This window comes from Rhinolophus ferrumequinum, chromosome 27 (genome assembly GCF_004115265.2).
Source record: "Rhinolophus ferrumequinum isolate MPI-CBG mRhiFer1 chromosome 27, mRhiFer1_v1.p, whole genome shotgun sequence".
In the NCBI taxonomy this organism is placed as follows: domain Eukaryota; kingdom Metazoa; phylum Chordata; class Mammalia; order Chiroptera; family Rhinolophidae; genus Rhinolophus; species Rhinolophus ferrumequinum.
Window position 1 is genome coordinate 26,937,231 of NC_046310.1, and position 27,234 is coordinate 26,964,464.

General features: G+C 44.9%; 2 protein-coding genes and 1 non-coding gene across 3 annotated transcripts in view; 2 read left to right on the forward strand and 1 right to left on the reverse strand.

Annotated features, from left to right (window-relative positions):
* Nucleotides 1-16,044, forward strand: part of NUP133 (nucleoporin 133) — a 51,088-nt gene extending 35,044 nt beyond the window's left edge. The window contains 10 exon segments of the mRNA XM_033099605.1: nt 179-430; nt 847-980; nt 2,818-2,976; nt 3,585-3,720; nt 7,663-7,781; nt 9,189-9,269; nt 9,709-9,773; nt 11,003-11,064; nt 11,067-11,090; nt 15,084-16,044. Coding sequence (XP_032955496.1) covers nt 179-430; nt 847-980; nt 2,818-2,976; nt 3,585-3,720; nt 7,663-7,781; nt 9,189-9,269; nt 9,709-9,773; nt 11,003-11,064; nt 11,067-11,090; nt 15,084-15,220 — 1,169 coding nt within the window. The 3' untranslated portion in view covers nt 15,221-16,044.
* On the reverse strand, nt 14,399-14,503 carry LOC117018728 (U6 spliceosomal RNA). Its single transcript, XR_004422304.1, has one exon. It is a non-coding gene; the product is annotated as a U6 spliceosomal RNA (small nuclear RNA).
* A 5,594-nt stretch (nt 16,045-21,638) lies between the features above and the next one.
* On the forward strand, nt 21,639-24,476 carry ACTA1 (actin alpha 1, skeletal muscle). The gene is made up of 7 exons (XM_033099827.1): nt 21,639-21,790; nt 22,597-22,737; nt 22,844-23,168; nt 23,311-23,472; nt 23,564-23,755; nt 23,850-24,031; nt 24,101-24,476. The coding sequence occupies exons 2-7, from the start codon at nt 22,609-22,611 to the stop codon at nt 24,242-24,244; spliced, it is 1,134 nt and encodes a 377-aa protein (XP_032955718.1). The 5' UTR covers nt 21,639-21,790; nt 22,597-22,608; the 3' UTR covers nt 24,245-24,476.
* The last annotated feature ends 2,758 nt before the right edge of the window (nt 24,477-27,234 follow it).

The window sequence follows — 27,234 nt, forward strand, 5'->3', positions numbered from 1 at the left end:
ATGTAGAAGGAAAAGGGTTGTATTTACCTGGAGAAGACAGAGAGCTATCAGCTGAACCCCTGTTCGATTTATTTTTCTAGCAGTGGTGAAGTGATCTAAGTTTTAGGCAGTTGGTCTTTTCCAGAGCCATTCTATTAATAGAACTCCTACTTACATGTGAGTTTGTGTGATTTCACAGCAACGAGTGGACCTGCCGGCATCAGAACAGCAATACTGCGCCAGCATGACGTTGTCCTGAAAGTGGTTTACCCGCAGGCCGACAGCAGCCTCCGCAACGTTCTGACAGAGCAGCTCGTGGCTCTGATGGATTGCTACCTGGATGGTTATGTGTCGCAGCTTAAGTCTCTGGACAAGTCCCGTGATCAGGAACGATACAACAGTCTGGACCTGGAGTACCAGCAGAAGAGAACAGATCTCTTATCTCCGCTTCGTGAGTACACGGCTTTCCGCAAGGGCTGTGGGTCTTGGAGTTTGTGGAGCGGGGGAGGAGTCGCAGCAGCCATGCGGTGTAATGTCGCTCGCCCAGGGCCAAGGACGTAAAGCAGCTGAGGACAGCCGGCTGTGCTCATGTACTTAGCCTGTTCTCGTTAGGACCAGGAGTAGCTTGTTCTTCTGGTACCTGAAGGGAATAGCATCACAGGTAGGCAGCAATGAAACAAGAGCCTGAGTTTGCATCTTTAATGATTTTATGTGGATTATGAAACCAAATGCCAGTAACTGGAAAGGTTTCTATTCCATTAATTTTAGTATATAATAGGAATAAGGGCAAAATTGCGAGTAACATTTTTAATTACACTTTAAGTTTTCTCTAACAGGATGTTTTCCCATCTGTTCTCATTTCCACAGTCACACTAGGCCAGTACCCGTGGGCTGCTTCATTAGCAGAAAAATACTGTGACTTTGATATCCTGGTCCAGTTGTGCGAGCAGACTGACAACCAGACCAGACTCCAGCGCTACATGACCCAGTTTGCTGATCAGGTAACAATGCTGGGGACATAGGTGGCAGGTCCTGTAGTAAGCTGTACCATTTCAGAGCTCACTGGGATTTTCGGATGATAAAACACTCTTTTTATAGTTCACGTCGATACTTATTGATACCTTATGTTTCTTTGTAAATGGTGGGCAATTCTTTATATATAAATATTACTGAAATATTCTTTGACCTTTGGAAAATATGTTGAAACTTTCATTCTATTCTTACATTTTCATTTATAATTAAAAGTACTTAGGTATATGAATATTGGTAGTTTTAGAATTTTGAATACAAAATCATGGGACCTAGGATACTCCTTTTAGAGAGCTCAGATTTCCATGCACCTAATATTTTTGTTTTTAAAAGTTCCCATTGGAACTCTAGGTTTATTCAGTTTATTCAGTTGATTTTTATGTAAAAACTGACTTTTTTCTTACTCTAAAAGTGACATTATATAAAATTCAGAAAACCCCTATAAAAGATAAAAAAAGATAAAAAAATCACTTATAATTCTATCACATAGAGAGAACCCTTTCTTTAAACATTTGGTTTATATTCTTCTAATCTTTTTACTCTATATTATTATAGACAAACAACTTTCGTCAACTATTTATTTCAGTTAATACATAACAAACATTTATCCATCACATTAAATATTCCCCAACAACGTTTTTAATGGTCTCATAATTTCATGGACTGGATATAAATTACTGTATTTGATCAGTCCCTGATTGTTGAATGTGGCCCACCTAATGTTTCACAATAGTGCTAAAATATTTAATACTTTTGTGCTCATCATTTTTATTCTTCTTATGGATTCCAGTTCCTCATTGACATTTTCCATCCTTTTTTGCATTTTTACTTTTGTTTTCTTTAACGTGCTTAGTAGTTATTTTAAAGTCCTATTATAGTACAAAATCTGGTCATTCTTAGGTCTGCTTCTATTCTTAGGTCTGCTATTAGTTGTATTTTTCTGCTTATGTCTTGTGATTTTTTTTTACTGTATTTTGGACATTGTGTATAAAAGAACCATAGAGCTGGAAATCAGTGCTGTCTTCCCCTGGGAGGCAGATCGCTGAGTTCATCAGAGTAGAGGTAAGCCAGGGCTTGGTTGAAGCTTTTTTGTTACATTCATTTCCATTCTGGTTTCAGAAGTCTTGTGGGTCTGGTGTGTTCATTGTAGAACTCCCCATCTAGGGCGAGTATCTCTTAGGTACTGTGAGGCTGCAGGACATTTCTGTCTTCCTTTCCAGCCCAGCGTCCCGTAGCACCCCAGCATTCAGCAGACATGCTGCAGGGGAAACTGGCTGGGCATATGGGCCTCTGCAGACTTGGACTCATCATGCAGCCCACATGGCCGTTTCACACAGAATATACCCCTGAGACTCGTTCCTTCTGGGATGGTAGCATCTCGGTGCTGTGCAGCAGGACTTTCTGGGGTAATGGGGATGTGCTCATACGTGCTGTCCAAAGTGGGCGCCTAGCCACATATGGCAGTGGAGCACTTGGGATGTGACTAGTGTGACTGAGGTGCTCAGCCTTTACAGTTCAGTCAGGATAAGCAGCTGTGTGTGGTGGGGCTGCCATGCTGACGGCACATCTACAGTCTGCGTGAGCCTAAGCAAGACCGCCCCCCGTCCTGAATCGGAGTGTCCTCGTCTGTCACATGCGGTGATTGCATTAGGTGGTTTCTGAGGACCCTACAGTACAGGAAGTTGGGGTTTAAAAACAAGATTTCTGTTCTGGAGTGTAAGACCTTTGGAAGAAATTTGTTATTATCAGAAATGTATTTTTTAAAACTATTACTAAATATTATTGGACTCTTGGCTCTGTTATTTATAGAATTTTTCAGACTTTCTCTTCCGTTGGTATCTGGAGAAAGGAAAGAGAGGCAAATTACTATCCCAGCCCATTGCTCAGCATGGAGAACTGGCGAATTTTTTGCAAGCTCATGAGCACCTCAGCTGGTTACATGAAATTAACAGCCAAGAACTAGAAAAGGTAAGAAGGATTCAGTTATATGGAGCACATTTAAGCAGTTTTTTATTTGGTTTTAATTAGTTTAGTTTTTAGTAATTAAAATACTACTGATAGATTATAGATTATTTTCAGTGTGTATCTCCTATTCTCTCATACTTTGAGTATTCTTTTTGATTTATGATGTTATTGCCATTACTTCTAATATCTCAATTAAAAAATGTAGTCCATTTTGAGTTAACTACTATTACAGTAAAATGCACATAAAATTTTATTAATATGTAAATAACAGTTGACCTATTTTTGTAATGAATATTTTCTTATAACAAATATGTTCAAATTATGAGTAAGAATGGTATACAAACTAGTTTTAACGTTCTTGACAGGATGCTGAAGTGAATATATAATTGTTGTAGAGAAATGTTTCATATATGTCTCTTTTTCCCATAATTAGTGTGGGTGGTTGATATTTTATTTTTAATATATGGTACTCGTGAGTTTTTAGGTTTGCTCATATTGAGCTTTCATTGCTGTAGCTTGGTGGGGGAAAGTTTGGGTTGTATTTAACCTTTATTTCAACTTGAATTAGTAACCTGGATCATATCACAGCGTTCATATTTTGTTTATCGCAGGCTCATGCAACACTTCTGGGTTTGGCAAATATGGAAACTCGTTACTTTGCAAAGAAAAAAACCCTTCTTGGCTTGAGTAAATTGGCTGCATTAGCTTCAGATTTTTCAGAGGATATACTGCAAGAAAAAATTGAAGGTAAAAGAAAGAATTTGAACAAGACACACAAGTCAGTCAGGCTCTCAAGGAATTCTCATGCGTTCCTCCTATCATTCAGTGGGATCCACTAGAAATAGGACCCATCTTTCCTTTAAGAGAAATGCTTTCTAATCAGTGTCCTTAAATAATAATTACTCAGTTACGTACTTGGGATTCTCTTTCTAGAGAAAAGTAATTTGTATTTTAAATAAGAATTCCTAAAGAACAAATCCCAACGAGTCCTCTGATTCCGCCCCCCCTTCGTGACTCATATTCTACGAAGAAATCTGACCTTTGCTCCGGGGTCTGTAGTAGGCAGTGGCCCTTCTGAATTGGTTTCAGAATTCAAACATTTGGTGTCATAATTGTGAAACTATTTTGTGCATGTTGTACCCTGAGAAAAGGATCGAATATATTGTTATTTTGCAAACCAGGAGAGATATAAATATAGAAGGAAGAACCCTGCATTATTGTATTTGAATTTCAGATACAAGATGGAATCATGATTGTTTAAAAAATGCTTGGCTTGGTCCACTGCAAAGGCCTAACAGGAGCAACATCCAGGAGCATGAGTGTACCTAGTGCCATAGTTTCGTTTCTAACACTACCGTTTCTCAGTAAAAGGAAATGAGAGTTATTGAAGAAATGATCCTGGGGAGTCTTGTTAGGCCAGAAAGCAAGGGTTATGAAGAGATGTCAGCATGACAGCTCCCACTGGCCTGGCCAAGTTTGGGGATAATTTGAACACCAAAAAGAATGATTGTAAAGGATTGTATTTCAGTTTAAAAAGAAAAATCCATAAATCCACAGTGACATCCCAAAGGGGAGAGGGTCAGTGAAATGCTTCTTACCAAAAAATAATGCCAAAAAACAATTAATATGGAAAGAATGACTTACTTGGGAAGTCACTATTTTGCGACCATGGTTGATAATTGGTCATCAAAGGACACTAAAATCGTTGAGTTTAGGGGTTAGTTCAGCATCTCATTGCAGAGATCTAACAGATCTCATCACCAACAGTGAGACAAACTCAAAAAAGCACTACACACTTCATGGAGGGATGTAGTGTGGCAGCATATGACATCACTTGTCTTGCATTCTTGCCAGAAATGTTCAGCCTGAATCTCGAACAACAGTTCGATCTGTCCATGTGGGAGGCATTTTATAGTACAGTCAGCCGGAGACTTCAAAATTCAGCAACATTAATGGCAGCAAAAGACAGGGGCCCTTTTAGACTAAAGGAGCCCAGCACAGTGTGAGATTCTCGATTGGCTCCTGAATCATCTCCCAAATAACCAGAACGACTGTGACAAACATCTTGGGGACGACTGGGGAACTTTGAACATACTTCCTATTAGATGACGTTACGATATTCGTGTTAAGTTCTTTAGGCCCAATAAGGAGACCGTGGTTGACTGTTTGTCCTTGTTCTTAGGAGACACACGTGAAGTATTGAGAAATGAAATGTCGTGATGTCTACAACTTTCATATGATTTAGGGGGAAGAGTGTGTGAGTGGATGGATTGGTGGTAGGTAGATAGATAGATACATACGTACATACATAGGTGGATGATACATACATACATACATATGTACATACATACACAGACAGAGCAAAGTTGGAAAAATGTTAACAGCAGGTGTCTCTAGGTATACAGTGCACGTTGTATTCTTTAAATTTTTCTGTAGGTTTGGAATTTTTCAAAATAAAAATTGGAGGGGGAATCGCCAATGTGGTTGGGTGAAGTATATGCAAATATGGGTATTTGGTTGTAAGGCTTAGCAACAGAGTATAGTCTCTGATGTCTGAATTCAGATTATACTGCTGTCATTTATTTCCCCTGAGTTGTGGATGTAGTGGAAAGAATATGGAAAGAAATTGGATGGATCTGGTTTCAAATATTTTCTCCAACTCAGTAGTTGCTTTGTGACCTTGGGTAGCTGATTTACCCTCCTAAGCCTCAGTTTCCTCACCTATAAAAATGGGTGGTTGTGGGGGCGTCCGGTTAGCTCAGTTGGTTCGAGCATGGTGCTCTTAACAACAAGGTTGCCGGTTCGTTCCCCACATGGGCCACTGTGAGCTGCGCCCTCCGCAGCTAGATTGAAACTAATACTTGACTTGGAGCTGATGGGTCCTGGAAAAACACACTTAAAGTAAAGAAAAGTAAAAAAAAAAAATGGGTGGTTGTGAGGATCAGAGACACTGTGTTCCTTGAAAAATAATGTCTCAATAAACCATAGGATGAGCATTTAACTTTTATTACTAAAATTATTTTTCACTTTTCGGGAGAATCTTTCTTCAGTCTTTTATTTAAGTACAGTAGTGCCTGTTCTAGAGATTTTTGTGTATGTGCTGCACGGCTGGCTGATAGTCTGAAAGGGGAAACCACATTTTAGTCCGGCCACCAGAAATAGATCATGTTAATCAAAATATTTTAACACAAGGCTTTATCATTTCTCGTGCCCCCCACTCCGCTCCAGGTATCATTGGAATTCTGGTCATAATTTTGCATTTTATCAGTTCCTAGCTTTTGTTGTCTTAACACAAGGGGAGTATTTTTAGGTCTCAGTAATTTCCTACATATTATTATCACAATGTGTCTTATCATAGGGAGTTTTTAAAAATAACTTTCCCTCTGGTTATATCAATAATTCTGTGTGGAAATTTGTAAATCACAGAAAAAAAAATGCCACAAAGATAACTTGTCTATAAGCCCACTGCCCTGAGATAACCACTGCTACTGTTGTGTGTATTCACCTAGTCTGTTTTCCTAGGTATGGAAATTGCACAGAAACGTTTTGTTTACCTTTTTACAAACTTCGGATTGTTTGGGATGACGCCAGTGTCTGAATGAACATGTCTGTGCTTTGGCCACTCCATTTTGCCACGATCGCTGTGTTTGAGGCTGCACAGCTGTTCTCAACCCTTTCTCCCTACAACCTGGCACATTCTCCTAGGCCAAGTGAGGTTATGGGCTGCAGTCTGGGTAGTTCATGGCAAGGGCAGGCCCCTGTCTCCTCATCCTGCAGAAGTCAACCTGGGCTCTGTAAGAAGTTGGGCTCGTAATCGTCCAGGTTTTGTTTTTCCTGGAATATATTCATGTTGGCTTTTAAGAAGATCATTTACTTTAGTGAATGAAACTATACTAGAACCTCTGGTGTGAAGAAGGACTTCACTGAATTACCATAAAGTGGGCCTGAGACCCCAGATTTGGGGGGCTTTGCTTCACGAAATAGCCTTCTGCTCTGCCGCTTCAGGCAGTAGGGTGTATTTCCTTACCTCTTCTGGTTGCTGTGATAATTCATACAACTTGGGTCAAACCATGAATATGTTCTAACATAATCAGGAATCAAGAATAAGCAGAATTGTTTTATTAGTTTCAGGTGTATAAAACAGTGTACTAGTTAAGACATTTACACCCCTCACAAAGTGATAACCCCTCTCCCTCAATCTGCTACCCCTCTGACATCGTATGTAGCTGTTACAATTCCACTGACTCTATTCCCTATTCCCTATGCTGTGCTCCATCCACATCCTGTGACTATAGATATTAAATAATAGTTGACATTCAGTATTATTCAGCTTCAGGTGTACACTGCAGTGGTCAGGCCTGTACACCGTCTATGCAGTGGCCTCCCTAATAAGACAAGTATCCATCTGACCCCCTACAAACTCTTTACAACATTATTGATTATATTCCCCAAACTGCCTTTCATATCTCGTGGCAATATTGTGGCTACCAATTTGTGCTCCCTAATCTTCTCACCTCCCTCACCCCCAACCTTAAAAAAAAAAAAAAGTAAGCAGAATTAATAACACTCTAAGATTACTGAATCATGATGAGATTCCCTTCAGAGATACTCGTTTTTTTTTAATTCAGATTTGTTTTATGACAGCAGGAGTGAAGGTTAACTCCCCCCGCCCCCGATTTTGAATTCTAGAAATGGCCGAGCAGGAACGCTTCCTCCTGCACCAGGAGACGCTGCCTGAGGCACTGCTAGAGGAGAAGCAGCTAAGCCTGAGCGCAATGCCGGTCCTGACTGCGCCTCAACTCATCAGCGTAAGTGCGCCCCAACTCTTGCACCCTTCCTTAGCCTCACGACAACCTCAGTGTTTCTGGGCCGTGTAGTGCAGCTCCTACTTCCTGGTAACTCCCTCGGAATGAGTGTTTGGAAGCTGCTTGGGAGCTGGACGCCAGTTACCAGAAGCCCCGCATCCCCAGGCCTCCACCTGTTCCTAAAGATGTTTATATGCACCATGCAATGCATTTCAGGCTCTTTAAGAAAAATGGCTTAAGGACCTGGATCTAATAGCCTGTAAGTGCCAACCTCACCCTTTTCCTCTGCCACGTAACCACTGGGCTGTGCGCTGCAGCTGGACGAGACAGCTCTGTTTGTATATGTACTTGTAGCTGCAACCCTACTCTCCTTTCAAGAAAGCATTTCAAATGCAAGAGTTCTGCCATAGCATCACCTTGGATTTGCTCTAATAATGCTAAAAGGAATGGGAATGATTCCAAACCCCCAGTATTTTAGCTGTTATCAGTAGCGGATTCCCATAATCGAGCTCACAGCAGCCTCTCCTGATACAGCGCATGCATTTTAAAATCAAAGGTGCCATTTGGAAGACTCACCATAATTTTATGTATCAGAAAGAAGGATAAAGTCGTGCCAAGTTTAGTTCTGATAACATCCCAGTTTTACCAACATTCCAAGTTCAGAGATGTGAGCATTGTGGAGAAAAAGGATGCTGAGAAGCAATGAAATAAAGTATTGTAAGTTGTAAGGCAATGAAAGCAAGTAGATAGCTTTTTTCTGAAATGGTTTGCGTGTTATCTTTGCTGTTAAAGGATTATATACAATCTTTTAAAAGGAAATGTGTTATAAATAGTTACGAAAAGATGATGGGAAAAATTCAAATTGATGTTTTTACTAAGCCAAGTATTTTTTCTGATTACAAAATCACAGGAAATTTGAAGGACACAGAAATGAGTATACAGTCAGCTTTGATCTAACAACCAGGATAGCTATTGATGTGTGTTTTCTTACCTTTTAAGCAAACTGTAGACCAACTCATGCTTTATCATCCGTCTCAATTTTTGAAAACTGTTTGAAAGGGCAACATTTCAAAAGCATTCTAGCCAGCTTTAAAAATGCAAGAGCAGCAGTTTATTGCAAAGAGTACCCGTATAAGAATACTGAAATGTGTATACTATCTTGAACTTAACAATATAAATTTGCTGTCATTTTAAAAGTATGTATACCAGTTATTCAAATTAACTACTGATTGAACATATGCATCTTTCAAAAGAGAGTTCATTGTAGGTAGACGGCTGGTAATTTCCCTGTGTGACACTGTCTTTACTACAAAAGCACCTACAACTTACGTGAAAGACAATGACTTCTTTCCTCCATAAATTTCTCTGATCTTGCTTCTATCTGTACTTAAGTATCTTTACTTGCCATAGCTGTATATCTGTGAAGAAAACAGAAGAGCTAATGAATATGATTTCAAGAAGGCTTTGGACTTGCTGGAATACATTGATGAGGTAAGTAAACTCACTTGAGATGATCACAGCAAGGTACCAGAGTTACGCAGAATTTTCTGTAGTCCCGAATACAGAAGCAGTAACTCTGTTAGCCAATCGTGAATGTGTTCATTAGAAAAGACTGTCTGGTTCAGCCAACCCTAACTCTTGGGTTATGTACAGCTCTTCAGAAAAGCTGTCAAGCGATTTCATTTCCTGATAATTCTCACACATTCCCAGCTGTCTTTTCCATGCACAAATAAGTGTTGGCTTTTACGTTATCTCGTTTAAAATCTTAACTCTACCAAGGTTCCTGACAAAATCAGATTATCAAAGAAGAATCAGAAACTAATTCACAGCTATTAATTGGCTTACTTTTCTGTGTAGTGTTAACGTTTTAAAGAAAGGGAAGTTTTATTAAAATCAGGGCTTAATAAGGATTTTTTGTTTTGTTGTGAAGGAGGAAGCTGTAAATATCAATGATCTAAAACTGGAAATCCTTTGCAAAGCACTTCAGAGAGATAAGTAAGTTCCAAGAGCGGGAATCTAAGGTATGGTTTGGGGAAAGTGTGCCTGAGAAATGCTGTCGGATACTCCAGGTGGCTTTGTAACCTCATAGTGTTGTGACACACTGATAGGTTCTGACAGTTGTAGTGGTTTGTGTTAGTAACCTTAAATTTTTCATTCACTAACGAAGGAATAGCTTATGTTTTAGGACCACTGGTATAATAAATCTCTATTTTTGATTTTAAAATTTAGACTGTCAGTTTTCACAGAAATACATATGTTCCTATTTTCACAGAAGTCGGGCCAGTTCTGCCAAACAAGACTTGAGGTTGTGTTGTGTTATGTCTGTTTTTCATAAAAAGTCGTTACAGTGTGAGGCCCAGCCCTCTCTGGGTTATCGAGACCTCTTCTCCATGTTCCCCTCCTTCCTGCAGAGGAGGTTTTTTATCCACCTGAATGGTGTGTTAGGCGGTGGCAGAGAAAGACGAGAATATCAGTTCTCGGGGTGGATTGTTCCAGGAAATGAATTTTAAAGAGAGCATGACTTGAGTGCTCCAAGCCTTCTCTGCTCAATTATCCTTTTCCCTGTGGTGGTGGGCAGTGACAGTAGGACTGTTTTTACTCAAGCATTTCTTCCTCTGCTCACTCCCAAATAGTTCAATTGTTACATTTGCTGTCGGAGGGCACCCTCTCAGGCATCCGGCTCTGCCTACTTGCTTCTCCTTCTTGATCATAAAAACGTGTGCTGTCATCTGACTGGAGCTCCTGTCTTTTTGTTGATCGTGTGGAATATGTCCACTGATTACTACCGAGCAGTGGTTCTGTGTGTTTGTATTTCAGCAGTACGTAATGGCAACTAGATCAAGAAAACTTACGTTGCACCAGATACTGGTTGCCATTTTACTTTCATGAAAAACAGAATGCGCTCTGAAAATCATGCTTTGGGGTCCTTGCTGAATTTATTACTTATGGATAGAATTTTTGTTGGGAAATATACCTCCCTACTTGGTGTTGACATCAAATCATGCTGGTTATATTTGGTGAAATGTTGATCTAGTATCTAATATAATGATTATAAGTACAGTCAATATTGAAAGCTACTTATTTAAATAATATGAAACAGAATCACGAAAACTCAGCTTGGTCATGCCCACCCCCATCAAAACAAAACCAGAACAGGAACAGATGTCGTTTTTTCTAGTATGTCCATGATTTCACTTTCACATCAGAATGATTTTGTTTTCTAGTTGGTCCAGTTCAGACGGTAAAGATGATCCAATTGAAGTCTCTAAAGACAGTATATTTGTGAAAATCTACAGAAACTTTTAAAAGATGGTAAGTGGTGTGTAAATATTGAAAATTACAAAATCGCCCCTCAATTTTAGAAATCTTAGAATAATGCGTCGAATGCTGGGCGGTTTAAGATTCAACAGTGTCATACTCAGAATTAGAGAAGTTTGTTTACAATAAAGGGAGGGCTTTTTCCCTCCCCTCCAGCTGGGGGATTGTGGGGAGAGGGGGGACGGGGAATCTCCATCCACTTGTCCTGGGGGGCTGCCCTGGCAGAGCCTGACTCAGGCAGATGGGGTGGATCCACAAGTTGGTTGTGACAACTGAAAATATATGACAGAAGTAACCATTTCCTTTGATTTTTCGATGAACTTTTGTGAAGATTGAAAAACTTGAAATGAGATGTAAACCTTTTTGGGTATATTCCTACTGAACTGACATATCACACGTAAGAAGAAACTACAGATTCTTTTTTACAAATCCATTGTGGACATTAACGCTCTAAAATCGCTTTAGGAACAAAATAAAAAGAGACAAGAAGGGAGTGTTTTGCATTTGTTTTGTACCTACACAGTGAGCAAAATTCCATTTACTGATCAAGACACAAATAGACAAAAAAGCTTTTGCCGATAAAATGCTTATTCTCGAGGAAAGGTGAATTAGACGATACTTCCTCACCTCTTTTCATATTAAGAGCTTGACATATGGACAGTGTTAGACCAGAGGTGGGAGATAGTGCATGTTTTATACATAAAAACAAGTGTGGCTCATATTTATCACAGAATTACTAGATGTTTGATGCAAAATCCAGGCAGTGTGCAAAGCCGGCCAACCCAGTGTTTACCTAGCTTTTCAAATGTAGGGACACGCTCTTAAATACCAATTGGAAAGAAAATACACAATGAAAAAGCCATTGTAAATTCAGCAGTCCTTCTAATGGAATTTTATTTATCATGCTGCCATTTACACAATTTGAAACTTTTCTATCTATACATAGAACTACAAGATACATCATTTACTCTACACAAAATGTGCCTGATACATAGCAGCCACTCAGTAAACACTTGGTCTTTGAATGTTCAGAATTATTTCACAGCTTCCTGGCCCCAAGCTCCTCTTGTAATAGATTCTGCTCTGCAGTCCTCCATTTTAGCGTCACTAGCTTAACCAAGGGAAGTGAAGGGGCCCTCAGGGAAGCACCGTGGAACGCACCCCCGAGCCAGTGTTCTGAGGTTGAACACAAGCCAATTCTGTGTTTGTGTTCCAGAAACTCCCATTTGGATCCCATCTACTTTGACTTCTTCCATACTTTGCAGATTTTTAGTCTCCTGGAAATGCACTTCTTTTGACTAGATTACTTGGAACATGCTCAGAATTGACCGGAACTTTCATTGATGAAAAGTGATACTTGATCACCCCACATTGACAGCCGTTTCATTGTCAAAAAATAAGTGAAAATTAAAAATAAAATAATGATAGGGATATAGCAAAAGAAAATACCTTTTGCTTGAAAATATGTGAAATTCAGAAAGAGCTAAGATATATCTATAAGAGTCTGTTTTCTGTATTTGGAATTTGAAGAAATAACTAGATATGCTTGATTTCTCTGTGCTGTTGGAGATTCTCCATTTGAACCTAAGAGATGGTTAGAAAGCATTTGGACCCAAGTCTGATGCTTTCCATGAAGTTAGTTCTCAGAAAAGTACTACAGAACTGAATTGTGGCTAATTATTTAGTGCTATTTAAAGGTGACTTTGCAGCTCTTGCTCTTCTTAGAATATAAATCATGGGTGGGAAGGAATCAGATACTTTTTTGAAAGTATCTATAAGATATCTATATCTATAAGATACTTTCAAAAAACAGTTATTACTTTACAAAAAGTTATTAAATTTGGACAAAAGGACAAAAACAAGTAGAAATCATTTGATAAATAAATAAGTATATATTCATCATAACAAGCCAGAACATTTCCTTTCTGGAACTTCTTAATAACAAGACTTCCCTTTACAGTAGCAAATGGTTTTTTGGGTTTTTTTTTAGATTTTATTGGGGAAGGGGAACAGGACTTTATTGGGGAACAGTGTGTACTTCCAGGACTTTTTTCCCAAGTCAAGTTGTTGTGCTTTCAATCTTAGTTGTGGAAGGTGCCATTCAGCTTCAAGTTGTTGTCCTTTCAGTCTTAGTTGTGGAAGGCGCAGCTCAGCTCCAGGTCCCGTTGCTAGTTGCAGGGGGTGCAGCCCACTATCCCTTGCAGGAGTCAAACCGGCAACCTTGTGTTAGAGAGGATGCGCTCCAACCAACTGAGCCATCCGGGAACTCAGCGGCATCTCAGCTCAAGGTGCCATGTTCAATTTTAGTTGCAGGGGGCACTGCCCACCATCCCTTGCGGGACTCGAGGAATTGAATTGGCAACCTTGTGGTTGAGAGTCCATTGGCCCATGTGGGAATCGAACCGGCAGCCTTTGGAGTTAGGAGCACGGAGCTCTAACCGCCTGAGCCACCAGGCTGGCCCCAATAGTAAATGTTTTTAAAGGACAGTTTCTGAAGCTGGAGAGATAGCTACCCTCACATTCTATTTCATAGGCCTTGTCAGCTGACAGTTACTACTTCAGCCAATGGAATAAATCCGGCCTGCAGATATATTAAAATTGTCCATAGGAAGCGTTTTGGTTTGTTTTCTCATGTTATTGACGTACATACTGAGTAAAATGGACATATCATCACCTGGAGCTTAAAATTCTTCTAATTAGTCACCAGCATTTAATAGTTTGAGAAGAGTTCTTACAAAGTCTTATTTTTTGACATCTCTTAAAAATCAAGTTTGCCTACCTCAGACTGAAATCTTTACCAACAAACAGTTGGCGGAGCTGAGGGCTGCCCTCTTTAGATGGGTGGTAGGTGTAAGTTCACCACGACCCCAGGCCCCGTCCTCATGCTACACCTGCCAGACCTGCACAGGCATTCGACCTCTGCTCTAAAGAAGAGAAAGGAACCATCAAACATTAGGTCCACACAGAAGGTCTGGACTGTACAAATAGAAGCCAAATAAGCTGCTAATTTCTTTTAGAGAATAGATCTTTTAGAAATTAATGTGATCTTTTAGAAATTAAAGTAATAACATTATAGAGAAAGTCTGTTGAAAGTGTTAATTGTGATACATGATATTTCGATTTAGCCTCATAACATTATTAATCCAGATTTTTATTGTATTACACATTAAGTACAAAAATGGTGTTACGCATTTTGAGAGTGTTAAAAAAATAACCCAGTACTTTGCTTTTGAGCATGTTATGTACTGTCACAACTTCTACCCTGTTCTTTTCTTCATTTCAACTTTTTCTTTGTTTTTTTTTTCCCTATGGACCGCTTCACGAATTTGCATGTCATCCTTGTGCAGAGGCCATGCCAGTCTTCTCTGTCTCGTTCCAATTTTAGTCTATGTGCTGCCGAAGCGAGCCTCCAGTTTTTCTTTATCAAATGAGAATTGTACACAGCCTTTTGTAACTGCCCGGCTCCATTTGAAACAACCCATTTAATCAGTGCTCACTGCTTCCTGGCACCGTAGAGAACTGATGAAATGATTCCCCCCACATCCTAATTGTAGTTAAACTTCAAAGCGTTTGGAGATACTGTAGCTAGCTTTCATGAAAGTATTTCTCCTAAATCATTTCCCAGGTAGGAGAATATATAATTGTTTGAAATACTTGTTTTCAGGTAATTATTAGTTAAAAATTTGTACATTGGATGAATGACTTAAGCAGTGGAGAAAAATGAAATATTTCAGATCTTACCGGTATTAAAGACTTTAAATAGATTGGCTGTTTTCACCACTAGGGGGAAAAGCACTCAAGCAGCCTGTGCTAAGAATGTCCAAGTGTTAGACTGCTCGTGTTTAATACATGGAAGGAATGTAAAAGTGTTTCCCAATAGCAGAGTGACATTATGGTTTAAATAGCAGCACAGGTGTCCTTACCATCAATCATCCAAATGCATCTGATAGTTTCATGAACATAAAACCTGACTCTGTTTGTTTGTAGGCATTCAGCTCAGTGACTACCTGCCGGAGGTGAAAGCCCTTCTTCACGCAGATCAGCTGGGGAGCCTGACGTCCAATCCTTACTTTGAGTTTGTTTTGAAAGCAACTTATGAGTATTATGTCCAGGGACAAATGTAACTTTTTCTAGAACTCATCATAGTTAGAACTCATCATAGTTCCTGAAAATTTGTATAAGCATGTCCTTATAAAAACTTCAGGCCTTAAACATCTAGAAGTCTGTACAGTTTTATAACGTGTTGCCGAGTTTTTATTCTTTATTTGGAAGCTGCTCCGGTTTATGGGAGTGGTCTGGGATTTCAGTTACGTGATATTTTCTGCTCCTTTTTGCCATGTGAAATTCATTAGTTGTCTCCGTACTCAGCACCCTTTCACTCTCACTGTACCCAGGGTTCTGGAGTACTTGTCCCAGTTCTGGCTCCTTGTGTGCCTGCATCTCTTCTGGGCCTCAGTTCCTGTAACTACAATGACGGGATTGCCCTGGGTTGTCTCTGCAGTTGCCGTGACTGGATATCATGCGCTGATGGGATCTGGAGCGATTGGTGTCTGTTTTGATTAGGGCTAGTGGGCGGTGTCTGGTGAGGTTTTGCTAAATTATGGGACTAAAGGACAAAACAGAGTGGGCCTAGATCATGTGAGCTTGGTGACTGATTCATTCACTGGGAAAATTTTAAACTTCTGCATAAACCATAGAGTATTAATGAAAGTATTTTAGTGAATAAAACATTTATGTGGCTTTCTAGCCTACCCATAAGTTGCCATCTAATAAGTTTGTAGTAGTAGCGTTAGTTACCGTCGTTAGCGTGGGGGTTCAGTCAGCTTCCTATACTTCCAGGATGATTTACACCGAACTCCAGCTTTATGGAGAGCTAACATAAAGCTTGTGTAATGCTAGAAAGCACTGCAGGTTTTCTCACTGTGGCAGCTGGTTTCACTAAAAAGTAGTCGTTACCCAGTTTTATCCAGCTTTAAATAAAGACCAGAGAGTGGACAGGGAGCTGCTGGCACTGCCATCCTCGCCCAGTTGAGAGGGCACTCATCATCTTGCTCCAGTAGCTGAAGGTCAAAGTTAAATACGGCACCAAGGGCCCAGTCTCTGGTCTCGGATCCAGCCGGCGCCGTCTCCCTGCGCTCCTTCGAAGCGGCTTCTGTTCACAAGGCAGTGAGGGCGCTGCTTCCACGAGTCACCCGAGGGGAACAGCCAGCCTGCTCCCTTCTGTTCACAGCCTGCATGTTGGCACAGCTTAGGAATATAGTGAGGACTTCTAAGGAGCCAGACGGCCGGGAAGAAGGAGGAAAAGCGAAATTAGGACCAAGATTTTAAATAATTTTCTCTCCAAAATTTTTAAAAATTTGCTTTACAATATAGCCTTTATCAGACAGTCATTGATTTCTAGTTAAATGGAGTGTTGATCACAACAAATTTTAAAGGTGAGCATTTCTAAGAAAGGGGCATTTCTGACTTGCAAAGATCTTTGTTTTCACTTGTCTGAATGTTGTTCAGAAAAACAGTTTGTGGCTCTGAGTCGAAGACTACGGCTGTGTCAGAGAGAGGAGCAGGCGGGTATACCTGTGTGTCAGGTAGAGGAGTGGCCAGGTGTATCTGTGTGTCAGAGAGGAGCGGGCGGGTGTACCTGTGTATCAGGTAGAGAGAGGAGTGGGTGGGGTGTACCTGTGTGTCAGGTAGAGGAGTGGGTGGGGTGTACCTGTGTGTCAGGTAGAGGAGTGGGCAGGTGTACCTGTGTGTCAGAGAGGAGTGGGTGGGTTTACCTGTGTGTGGGTTAGAGCAGTGGGCAGGTGTACCTGTGTGTCAGGTAGAGAGAGGAATGGGCGGTGTACCTATGTGTCAGGTAGAGAGGAGCTGGTGGGGTGTACCTGTGTGTCAGGTAGAGGAGTGGGCAGGTGTACCTGTGTGTCAGAGGAGCAGGGAGGTGTACCTGTGTGTCAGAGAGAGGAGCGGGTGGGTATACCTGTGTGTCAGAGAGAGGAACAGGCAAGTGTACCTGTGTGTCAGAGAGGAGCAGGCAGGTGTACCTGTGTGTCAGGTAGAGAAGTGGGCAGGTGTACCTGTGTGTCAGGTAGAGAGAGGAGCCGGCGGGTGTACCTGTGTGTCAGAGCGAGGAACAGGCAAGTGTACCTATGTGTCAGGAGCAGGCAGGTGTACCTGTGTGTCAGAGGGAGGAGCGGGCGGGTATTCTTGTGTCAGAGGAGTGGGCAGGTGTACTGGTGTGGGCCAGATGTTGTGAGACACAGAACCAAGGTGAGAAGCCACTGGTACCTCTTTGTAGGGACTGTGTTTTTGAAGGAAGCTTTGAAGGATTGTGATTCATTTTTCCTCGGGAGAGCATGCAGGCCGGTGGAAGTTGGTGTGCCGCCAGGGCTTCTTCCAAGCGTGCATCCTGCCATCAGACCTGCTTCTGACTCTGTTCTAATCCAACACTGCACGTTTTCAGGCTGACAGCTACAAATACACAAATATTTAAATAGTTTAGCCTCACCTGCTCATTACTGGACATTTTATTGGGCATTTAATAGCTTTACTATTCTGATGTAAATCTACTCACTAAATACCAAAGTACATTTTTAAAAAACAATCTGTGTAATTCTAAAATTTTAAAAATTCTATAGAAAATGTTAAACCTTTAAAAAAAAAATATGAAAAGAAAGCCATTTAATCCCCGCAGCCCGGAGTAGCTTCAGTTGCCATTTTGAAACAGAACATAGAATGGGAATGTTCAGGCTCTTATATTTTGTGACCTCCTACTGCTGATGTGACACTGAGCATATCTGTGTACCTTAATCCAGGATGGTCAATCCTCACTCACCGTTGACAGGTCCTTGGCACTACCATGAAATAATGTGTAAGGAGACCAATTTTGCCAGAGGCTAATTGATACTAGTAACAGTTCAGTTACTTTGGCATCTTGTCGATGTCATAAATGTCATTCGAGGACCTGCTGTGTTCCTGAGCCATTGTTATCATTCCTCCTTTTTAGATGGTGTTTTCCTGACCGCTCTTCCCCCGCCCCACCTCCCGTAAGTTTAATACAGTCTAACCACAGGTAGACTGTATCTTCTTATGGACCGTGGCCCTTGGAGGCCACAAATCATTGTGATATTTAAGGTTGTTTACCCTCTGAGACCCCCTTTGAGGATACATGCTTTCAGTATTCAAGGCACAATTTCTTAATGGCTGCGTGACACTTGGCCATGTGGCTGTACCATAATTTATTTAACAGCCCTGTCTCTTTCTTAACAATCTTAAAACACTTGGGTTAATGGTTTTGGATTGGTTTGGGTTTTGGCATTTTTCTTTTAATACTAGAATCAACCTTCGTGCGCTCCAAATACATTTAAAATGACATTAACTCTTCCTGTTTGTGATGTTGTGTGTTCGGTGAAGTTATAATGATTTTTAATGTCCTTTGCTAACCGCTCCTACCACCTCACCACTCAGCTCCTCCAAACTCTTAGAAGACACTGCGCCATTCATGGAGAATTCTTCCACGCCAGGATTTAACCTAGTTTTAACCTTCAAATCAGTCTTAAGGAGTAGGTGGCGTCCTCAGCTGAGAATGCTGTCTTCCTGTCCAAGGTCACAGCCAGTCCAAGTGGAGGTACACCAGACAGGCAAGCTTGTCACCAGCTCGTCATACGAATGTGAGAAGGGTGGGGGACAGGGATGGTCAGGCCCCTAGAGGTGGCCCGGAGGCCGAGCGAGAAGCCCGCAGCAGGAGCTCTCAGCCCTCTCCTGACTGCCTTGGGCCGCCTGACCGAGGTGTGTGTCTCGGGACAAGGAGGAGTGCTGTCCTGTGTGCACCTGGGCTGGGTGTTTGTGCCTGGGTGCTGCCAGCCGGCGCCCTCACTGCCCCGTTTGAGAGGGTACTTACAGGTGAAGCCATGACTTCATTGCAGGTGCCTTTGCCTTCTGTTGGAAAAGCTCCCTTGCGGATGTTTCCAGAACTGCAGCAAGTGTTGGGAAGATTAAAGGAAGAGAGGAGCAGCCCTTCCCGCCCTGACCACTGGAGAGGAAGGCTGCCAGGAGGCCTTCCTCACTGCTGCGGGCTGAGTCTTGATCTTCTCACCTTTAAAAGTGGAATGAATAGGACCCATCTTACCTCCAGAGAGTTAGAAGGATAATGGGAACAACATGAAGGCATATCAAGTGTTTTACTGATTCATGTTCAACTTGCTAGGCAACTTGATAGAAAGCTTAGACTGAGCAAGACGAGTGTACAGCTATGTGGATGGAGGGGACAACTGGACACAGCAGGCGTGCGCACACTGATGCCTCGTAGCAAAGGGCCCTGTCAGTATGGAGAGCGGAGGCTGCGCCTGAAAACTTAGAAACAGGAGCTCCGGCAGGCATTCCCTTCACGTGACCTTTGGTAGTGACCGGTCCCAGAAGGATATGCAGGCAGTAACCTACTTATGGGGCGAGAGCACTGGTGTGTTTCCCAAAGGCCGAGGCCAATGGCGATGGCTTTTCCACCTGCTTGTTGGGTCTGCTCCCTAAGCCAATGGGAATTCAAGACCAGACCCGACTGGAAGCAGCCACATGGCTACAGCTCTGAAGAAGCGAGCCCCTGCTGCCAGGAGGGAGCGGATGTCTGCACCCTTCTCAGGGCCCATCTTCCCAAGGTTTGCACACGAAACTCTTAGCTGTCAGTTTTTCATTCACAGCTTTTAGTGTGTGTTTGAATTTAATACACTCTGAGCTTAGAAAAGCTTGCTATAGCAAAAGAGTCACACTGAGCAAGAGTTGTGGAAAATAGTAACAGTCCCGTTCCCTTTAAAATGTCAACAAATTGTTAGGTATTGAGTGAATGACAGCACGTTTCTTCCTATCCTTAAGACCACATTATAAGCTCATATTGTACCTCTGGTGCATTTGCCGGGTTTTTTCTAGCGTCTCCACTACCGACTGACAGGGCAGGACGCCAGGTACTAAAAATGAGAGGTAGCTCTCTGAATTATTGAAATAATTGTAAAGGCTAAATGTGAAAGCATGGTAGCTTTTACCTGAGCCTTCATAACTCACTGTGGGCCCTGTACTAACCTCATTTTGTCATTGACTTGGGTCATTTTTAGGAAATGCTGCCATGATGTGGGCTACAGAGGATTGCGTATGCCTTTATATTGCTCAGATCCCACACCTGTCCTAGGTACCCAGTTCCACTACAAATGGGAATTGCAACTATTGGGGGAACACTTAAGCACATAGAAAGATGAGTGATTCTATTGGGGCTCCTACCACCTCGTTGATGTACTCCCCACTCCACCCCACTCCCGAAAGCATGTCACTGAGTTCATTCCAGAAAATGGTTTCTCCTTGTGCTTTCTACAGCAAGGTTAGAACTGTTCTTGTCCCAGGGGAAATGGGAGGCAGGCACCAACTGGATGACCTGCTGTGACCCTCACTCCACCTTACCCCGAGAAGATCCAAATGCTTCTAGAAAATGTGAAAGGCATATCGCATGTGTCAGGGGTATAAATAGCAGGGCTCCACGGGCTCTGGGGGGTGGTGACTCCCGGGTGGACTGGGACGCAGCCCTGCCTTGGCGAGGGGTCATCCTCTAAGCACAAAGATGAGTTTGTTCAGCCATCTCAGAAGGAAAAACTGCGTCCGTCCTAGAGCGTAATGTCCTCGTCCTCTTATTGAGAGGAAGGACAGGCAAGGAAGGCTTCATTTAGTAAGGGCACCTCACCTCCATGTCGTGGGTTCTGTGTGACACTCGCCTTTCAGCTGCAGGGGGAGGACACTCAGTGACCCCACCAAGGACGTGGGGATAGGGCCCTCAGCTCGGCCCACTGAAACCCGGGCTGCTCAGACCGGCAGGAAGAGAACGACCGATACAATCCACTCCCTTCATGAACCCCCGCCCCCGAACGCACTGCGCGTCACCCGGGCCGACAGCTCCGGTGCCCTGGTTTAATGCCCGGCGCTGCCAGGGCCACCGCCGGGGCCTGTCCCCGGGAGCCCCGCGCCTCCTCCCCGCCACTCCGCCCTCTGCCAGTTGTCTGCCCCGCGACAGCTGCGCGCCGTCCCGCCGCCGGTGGCCCTCTTGGCAGTGGGGGTGGGGGCTGACTTGGATCAGCCCTCTGGACTCCGGGAGCTCAGGGGTGGCGAGGGAGAAATGAGGTTCCCTAGGGGGACACCGGGTGTGACTGCTCCAACCCTCTCAGGCCCCCCACTTGGACACGGCTCCCTCCAACCTGTAGTCGCATGTGAGGGTTTGGTGTCTGAGTGAAGCACCGGGAAGAAGGGGTGAAATGTAGGCGGCGCAGTCCGGAGCGTCCAGTGCGCTCAGAGCGGACAGGTGCAGCGCCGGGAGCGCAGGCGCACAGTCCACTGGGCCGGGTAGGGAGGGGCCGACCCGCCCGGGAAACGCTCCATATACGGCCCGGCCCGCGTTACCTGGGTCCCGGCCAGGCCGCTCCTTCTTTGGTCAGCATAGGGGCCCCGGGCGGGGGCCCAGGCCGCGAACCGGGCGGAGGAGGGGTCTCTAGTGTCCAACACCCAAATATGGCTCGAGAAGGGGAGCGACATTCCTGCGGGCCGGCGTGGGGGTAGCGCCCACGGGCTATATAAAACCTGAACGGGGGACCAACGGCCACCGCAGCGGATAACGCCGAGAGAAGCCTTGCTTCCCTTCCGCGGCGACCAGGGCCCAAGCCGGAGAGCAGCAGGTGTAGCCACCCGCCCAGGTAGGGCGGGAGTGGGGAGGTGATAGGGGAACAGGGTCCAACTGACTCACTTGATCAGCTCCACGTCTGAGCCCTGCGCTTGGGTCCCCAGAGCCACACGCGCCTTAAAGAGGCGGCACCAGACAACGGGCTTTTGAAAACGTCTCCAAATATATCCCGCCTTTAGGCTGTTCTACCTGGCATTTAGTATATGCCCAGGTACATGAAAGGTTTTGTTTTAGTCCTCCCGAGGGCAATTCCCATCTGAGCGCCAGAGCCAAGCGACAGCCAGGGCCACTACTCCCTCGGTTGTGAGTCTGGAATGTCGTGGGGCTCCGGAATAAGCCATTCTTCCCTGGATGGCGCCCACAGCCTTTCCCACGGGCTCCTTCCACCCTCACACTCACCCAGCGAGCCGGTACCCAGGCCCTATCCCTCTAGGTGAGGCCCCCTGAGTGCGGAGGGGTGGGCGCTAGCGCATGGCTCTTGCAGCGGGTGGACTGCAGCGAAGGACACGATCTTGCGCTCAGCAGTCTCAGGGGACACTGTGCCCCTGGGTTCCCGGGGTGGAAAAATGCTCAGTGGGGTCTCGACGACCCTGAGCCCCTCTTCCAGGCACAGCACAGCCCTGAGCCTGGGGAGCGAAGAGTGGGAAGCTAGGAAACGGCCCCTTTGGCCGCTCCCCTGCCCTGATGCTCACGTCTTGGCCTGGTGGTGTCCATAAGTCCCGGGGCACGGAGAACGCAGGAGCCCGCGGGGCCTCCTGCGCTGACGCAGGGTGCGTCTCCACCACCTTCCTGTCCTTGCAGAAACCAAACACCATGTGTGACGAAGACGAGACCACCGCCCTTGTGTGCGACAATGGCTCCGGCCTGGTGAAAGCCGGCTTCGCCGGCGATGACGCCCCTAGGGCTGTGTTCCCGTCCATCGTGGGCCGCCCTCGCCATCAGGTCAGGCTGCGCCTCCGCGGAGGGGGCGGGGCCGGGGTTCCCGCGTGGCCCAGCCGCGCGCTGTCCTGAGCCGCGGTAACGAGTGCGTGGTGTCTTGGGTCCGCAGGGCGTCATGGTGGGTATGGGGCAGAAGGACTCGTACGTGGGCGACGAGGCTCAGAGCAAGAGAGGCATCCTGACCCTGAAGTACCCCATCGAGCACGGCATCATCACCAACTGGGACGACATGGAGAAGATCTGGCACCACACCTTCTACAACGAGCTGCGCGTGGCCCCCGAGGAGCACCCCACCCTGCTCACCGAGGCCCCCCTGAACCCCAAGGCCAACCGCGAGAAAATGACCCAGATCATGTTTGAGACCTTCAACGTGCCCGCCATGTACGTGGCCATCCAGGCCGTGCTGTCCCTCTACGCCTCCGGCCGTACCACCGGTAAGTGCCCGCAGCCGAGCCCCGCCCCGCCCCGCCCCCCGGCGCGCTCCCGCCCGAGAGCCGGCCTGCTGCGCCTGCGCCCGGTGCCCAGGCGTGAGAGGCCGCTCAGTCCCTGCGGGGTTCCCGCCCTGCCCCCGCGCAGGCATCGTGCTAGACTCCGGCGACGGCGTCACCCACAACGTGCCCATCTATGAGGGCTACGCCCTCCCTCACGCCATCATGCGCCTGGACCTGGCGGGCCGCGACCTCACCGACTACCTAATGAAGATCCTCACCGAACGAGGCTACTCCTTCGTGACCACAGGTGCGCGGCCCACGGCACCCTGGGCGGGAGGGGTGCGGCGAGCTCCGGGGCCCCGCACTGAGGGCGCCTCTCCCGTCCCTGTCCCCCGCAGCCGAGCGCGAGATCGTGCGCGACATCAAGGAGAAGCTGTGCTACGTGGCCCTGGACTTCGAGAACGAGATGGCGACGGCCGCCTCCTCCTCCTCCCTGGAGAAGAGCTACGAGCTGCCTGACGGGCAGGTCATCACCATCGGCAACGAGCGCTTCCGCTGCCCGGAGACGCTCTTCCAGCCGTCCTTCATCGGTGAGCCCCGCACGTCCCCGCGCGTCCCCGCCGTGCGTCCCCGCGCGTCCCCGCCGCCCCGCGCGCCTGCTCACATTCGCCCTGCTGCCCCCAGGCATGGAGTCGGCGGGCATCCACGAGACCACCTACAACAGCATCATGAAGTGCGACATCGACATCAGGAAGGACCTGTACGCCAACAACGTCATGTCGGGAGGGACCACCATGTACCCCGGGATCGCCGACCGCATGCAAAAGGAGATCACGGCGCTGGCCCCCAGCACCATGAAGATCAAGGTAGGCGGCAGCCCCGCCCCCGCGCCCCGCGCCCCGCGCCCCGCGCCCACCTGACGCGCTGTCTTGCAGATCATCGCCCCGCCGGAGCGCAAGTACTCGGTGTGGATCGGCGGCTCCATCCTGGCCTCGCTGTCCACCTTCCAGCAGATGTGGATCACCAAGCAGGAGTACGACGAGGCCGGCCCGTCCATCGTGCACCGCAAATGCTTCTAGACCCCGCGCCCTCATAGCGTGCGAATTCTCCCCAGGACGACACACCTGCTCCAGCGCGGCGCAGCCACTGGCTCTCTAACAACTCCGGTTGCTGCGGCCGCAAAGCGACACAGTGTTTATAACGTGTACATACATTAACTTATTTACCTCATTTTGCTATTTTTAAAACAAAGCCCTGTGGAAGGAGATGGGAAACTTGAAGCATTAAACCCCGCCATTCTGTGATGCTGCGTCAAGTTGTTTGTTGCGTTTATTTGCCTGGGCGGGAGCGGCGGGGACAGGGCACGTCGCTGCCACAATGCTCCCGAGCGCACTCCTTACGAGCCCTTAGCTAAGACTGCCCCCTGGGATCACATCCGTTCCCAAACACTGGCGTGGGGTGTCCCGCCTGGGCCCGCTGTGTGCGGGTTCTTCGCCCTGCGCACCGCGCAGCAGTCAGCCAGTTCCGGTTCCCGCCAGCCCATTTCGGGGCGCTGACCGTGGTGCTGGCCCGGAGCGGCCCCGGGAGCTCCTTCCCGCCCCACCTACCGCTGGCTTTCCTCGTTGAGCCAGGCTTCCCCGCGTAATCTCGACAAATCTAAACGAAAGGGCTGTGTTCTGCATTGAATGAACCCGTTTTCATTTGTAAGTGAAGACAACCACTTCTCTTCTCAATTGGGAACTCCTCTGCTTCGTGCCGGGTGACGGAGCGTAAGAAACGCCCCTTTCAGGGAGGGGCCGGGAAGAGCGGCGCCCAGAGGGGGGAGGAGGGCGAGGAAGGGCGTCAGGAGAGCGGTCAGCGTGTGCGGCACTGAGGGCGGCCAGCAAGGAAGCGTCCGGAGGCACGGCAGATGAGACCGGCACTGGACAAAGAGGAGTAAGCACTGTTTTAAAGGCACGAGATATATTAAAGAGTTTGACTTTCTGTGGGACAGCACAGTATATATATATATATGTATATATATATGTATATATGTATATATATATGTATATATGTGTGTATATATATATATATATATAATGTTTCCTAGTCAAGATTCCTAAGAGCAGTGTCCCTAAATAGATTCTGACTCAAAAAAGATAATAAACTCCTTTGAAATAAGTGTATAAGTAAAATCAACAACAGCTATGTTATATGCCACATCATCATAAGTTTATTTCCTCCTTTCATGGCATATTGAAAAGCTTCGGAAATCTTTGAGGCCTCCAAAGTTGGAAAACGGCCAAATCCAGATATCAAGAGAATCAATCATTCAGTAGAAGTCAACATTTTTAATAAAACAAGTATGTGATACTATCGGCACTGAAAACCAGGTATTACTGCCCCTCCCAGGGCTAATTCTAGATTCTAGTCTTTCAGAGGAATGTAGCTTTTATGGCTCATACGTACTAAACAAACACAGATATATTTGAGCAAACACAACACACACACACACACACACACACACACACACACACACACACACACAGCCTGAATAAGGCATGTACCCAGCAGCCTGGAAAAATGTCAGAATTACATGAGTTAGCTAACTTTCATGTTAAACATTTTAAAAAATATGCCGTATTTTGCAGTGTAGCATGTACTCCCGTGTATAATGCGCACCCACGTTTTTGGCCCAAACTTTCAGGGAAAAAACTCTTTTATTTTATTTTTTTAATTCAAATTTTTATTTATTTATATTTAGTTACTTGGTTTTTATATTATAAAGGAATTTTAGCATTTATTTTTTAACATTATGGTACAAGAAATTTTATGTAACAAATAATTACAAAACACAAGAACAGATACAAGGTACAAGAAATTTTATGTAACAGTAACAAATTTATGATATTTACGCGTCACAGAAGGCCAAGAACTCTTCGTTGCAAGTTCATCGTAAATTCAACAAAACTGATTATCGTATTCCAGGGTATTATTTTGCATACGGATATCGTTACTGATTTCTAGAGCTACTTTTTAAACTCATAAGCATAAATAAAAGAATTAAAAACATTTATATAGACACAGAGTTAGTACTACCCGTGTATAATGCGCGTCCTTATTTTTCCCTCACAAGTTTGGGGGAAAAAGTGCGCATGGCAAAATATGTAACAGCAGCATAAGCATTTTAGTTTTTTATTAAGCTTCTTAGTTTCGTCATGTTAAACATTTTTTAACCCTAACTCCACAACACTTGATTAAGATTCAAATAAGGCTTGAAAGGAGGTCATGACCCAGTTCTCCTGTGATCATAACCTTTAAATGATTCATGGTATTTTGGCACTGACAGAGTTTTCAATATAATCTGATAGCATTTCCTCAAGGACCATCTTTGCGATTACTCTTTTACTGAAAACATACAAACAATAAGTATTGTGTGATTTCACTGGAAATGTGCCAGATATAAAAATTACCTTTCCTTTGCTGACACTTCTCTGAAAACAAACGAACATCCACATTTTATTAGTGTTCTATCTCTTTCCCACTCTCCTATTATAACTTTTTCGTAAATTGTGTTACCTATACTAGGCGTGGAAGAGAATTTTTGGTGTGGTGTACCAAAGAATAAGTCTTTTAAAAATACGTATCTAGAACATATACATGTATTTGTGCTGGGCTCAGGAAGAAACCTCTTTCTCGCCACTCTGTGTTTGCAGTACTGAGAAGCAGGAGACCCCTGTTAGCAGCAGCGTGGGGCACCAGAGCGAATAATGTGGTGGCTGAGTCCCCACTGAAAAGCCATCTCACTGAACTGATTCTTAGAGCTGTGCGAGAATGGAAAACAACAAAAAATTTCCCCAACTGCTTACGGTGTGCTTCCTTAGACTTGGCAGTGGGCTTATCGGGGATCTAACTGCAGTTATTTCCTTCTCACAAAAGCTCATTCAATTGCTACCATTTTCCTCACCAAATCTATATGACCAGTGTCCAGTTAAAGAAAGAGGGAAGAAAGAAGAAAATGGGAACAATGTATCCAGATCCAATGGTACACACTCGGCTCTGTCATTCAAACCTTTGCAAGTTAGAGTTA

Excerpts from the sequence above, each read along its gene's own strand:
- ACTA1 (XM_033099827.1), top strand. The coding sequence starts at position 22,609 with ATGTGTGACGAAGACGAGACCACCGCCCTTGTGTGCGACAATGGCTCC. Across the intron at positions 23,169-23,310 it reads CGCCTCCGGCCGTACCACCG|GCATCGTGCTAGACTCCGGC; the intron begins GTAAGTGCCCGC and ends GCCCCCGCGCAG. Across the intron at positions 24,032-24,100 it reads CCAGCACCATGAAGATCAAG|ATCATCGCCCCGCCGGAGCG; the intron begins GTAGGCGGCAGC and ends GCTGTCTTGCAG.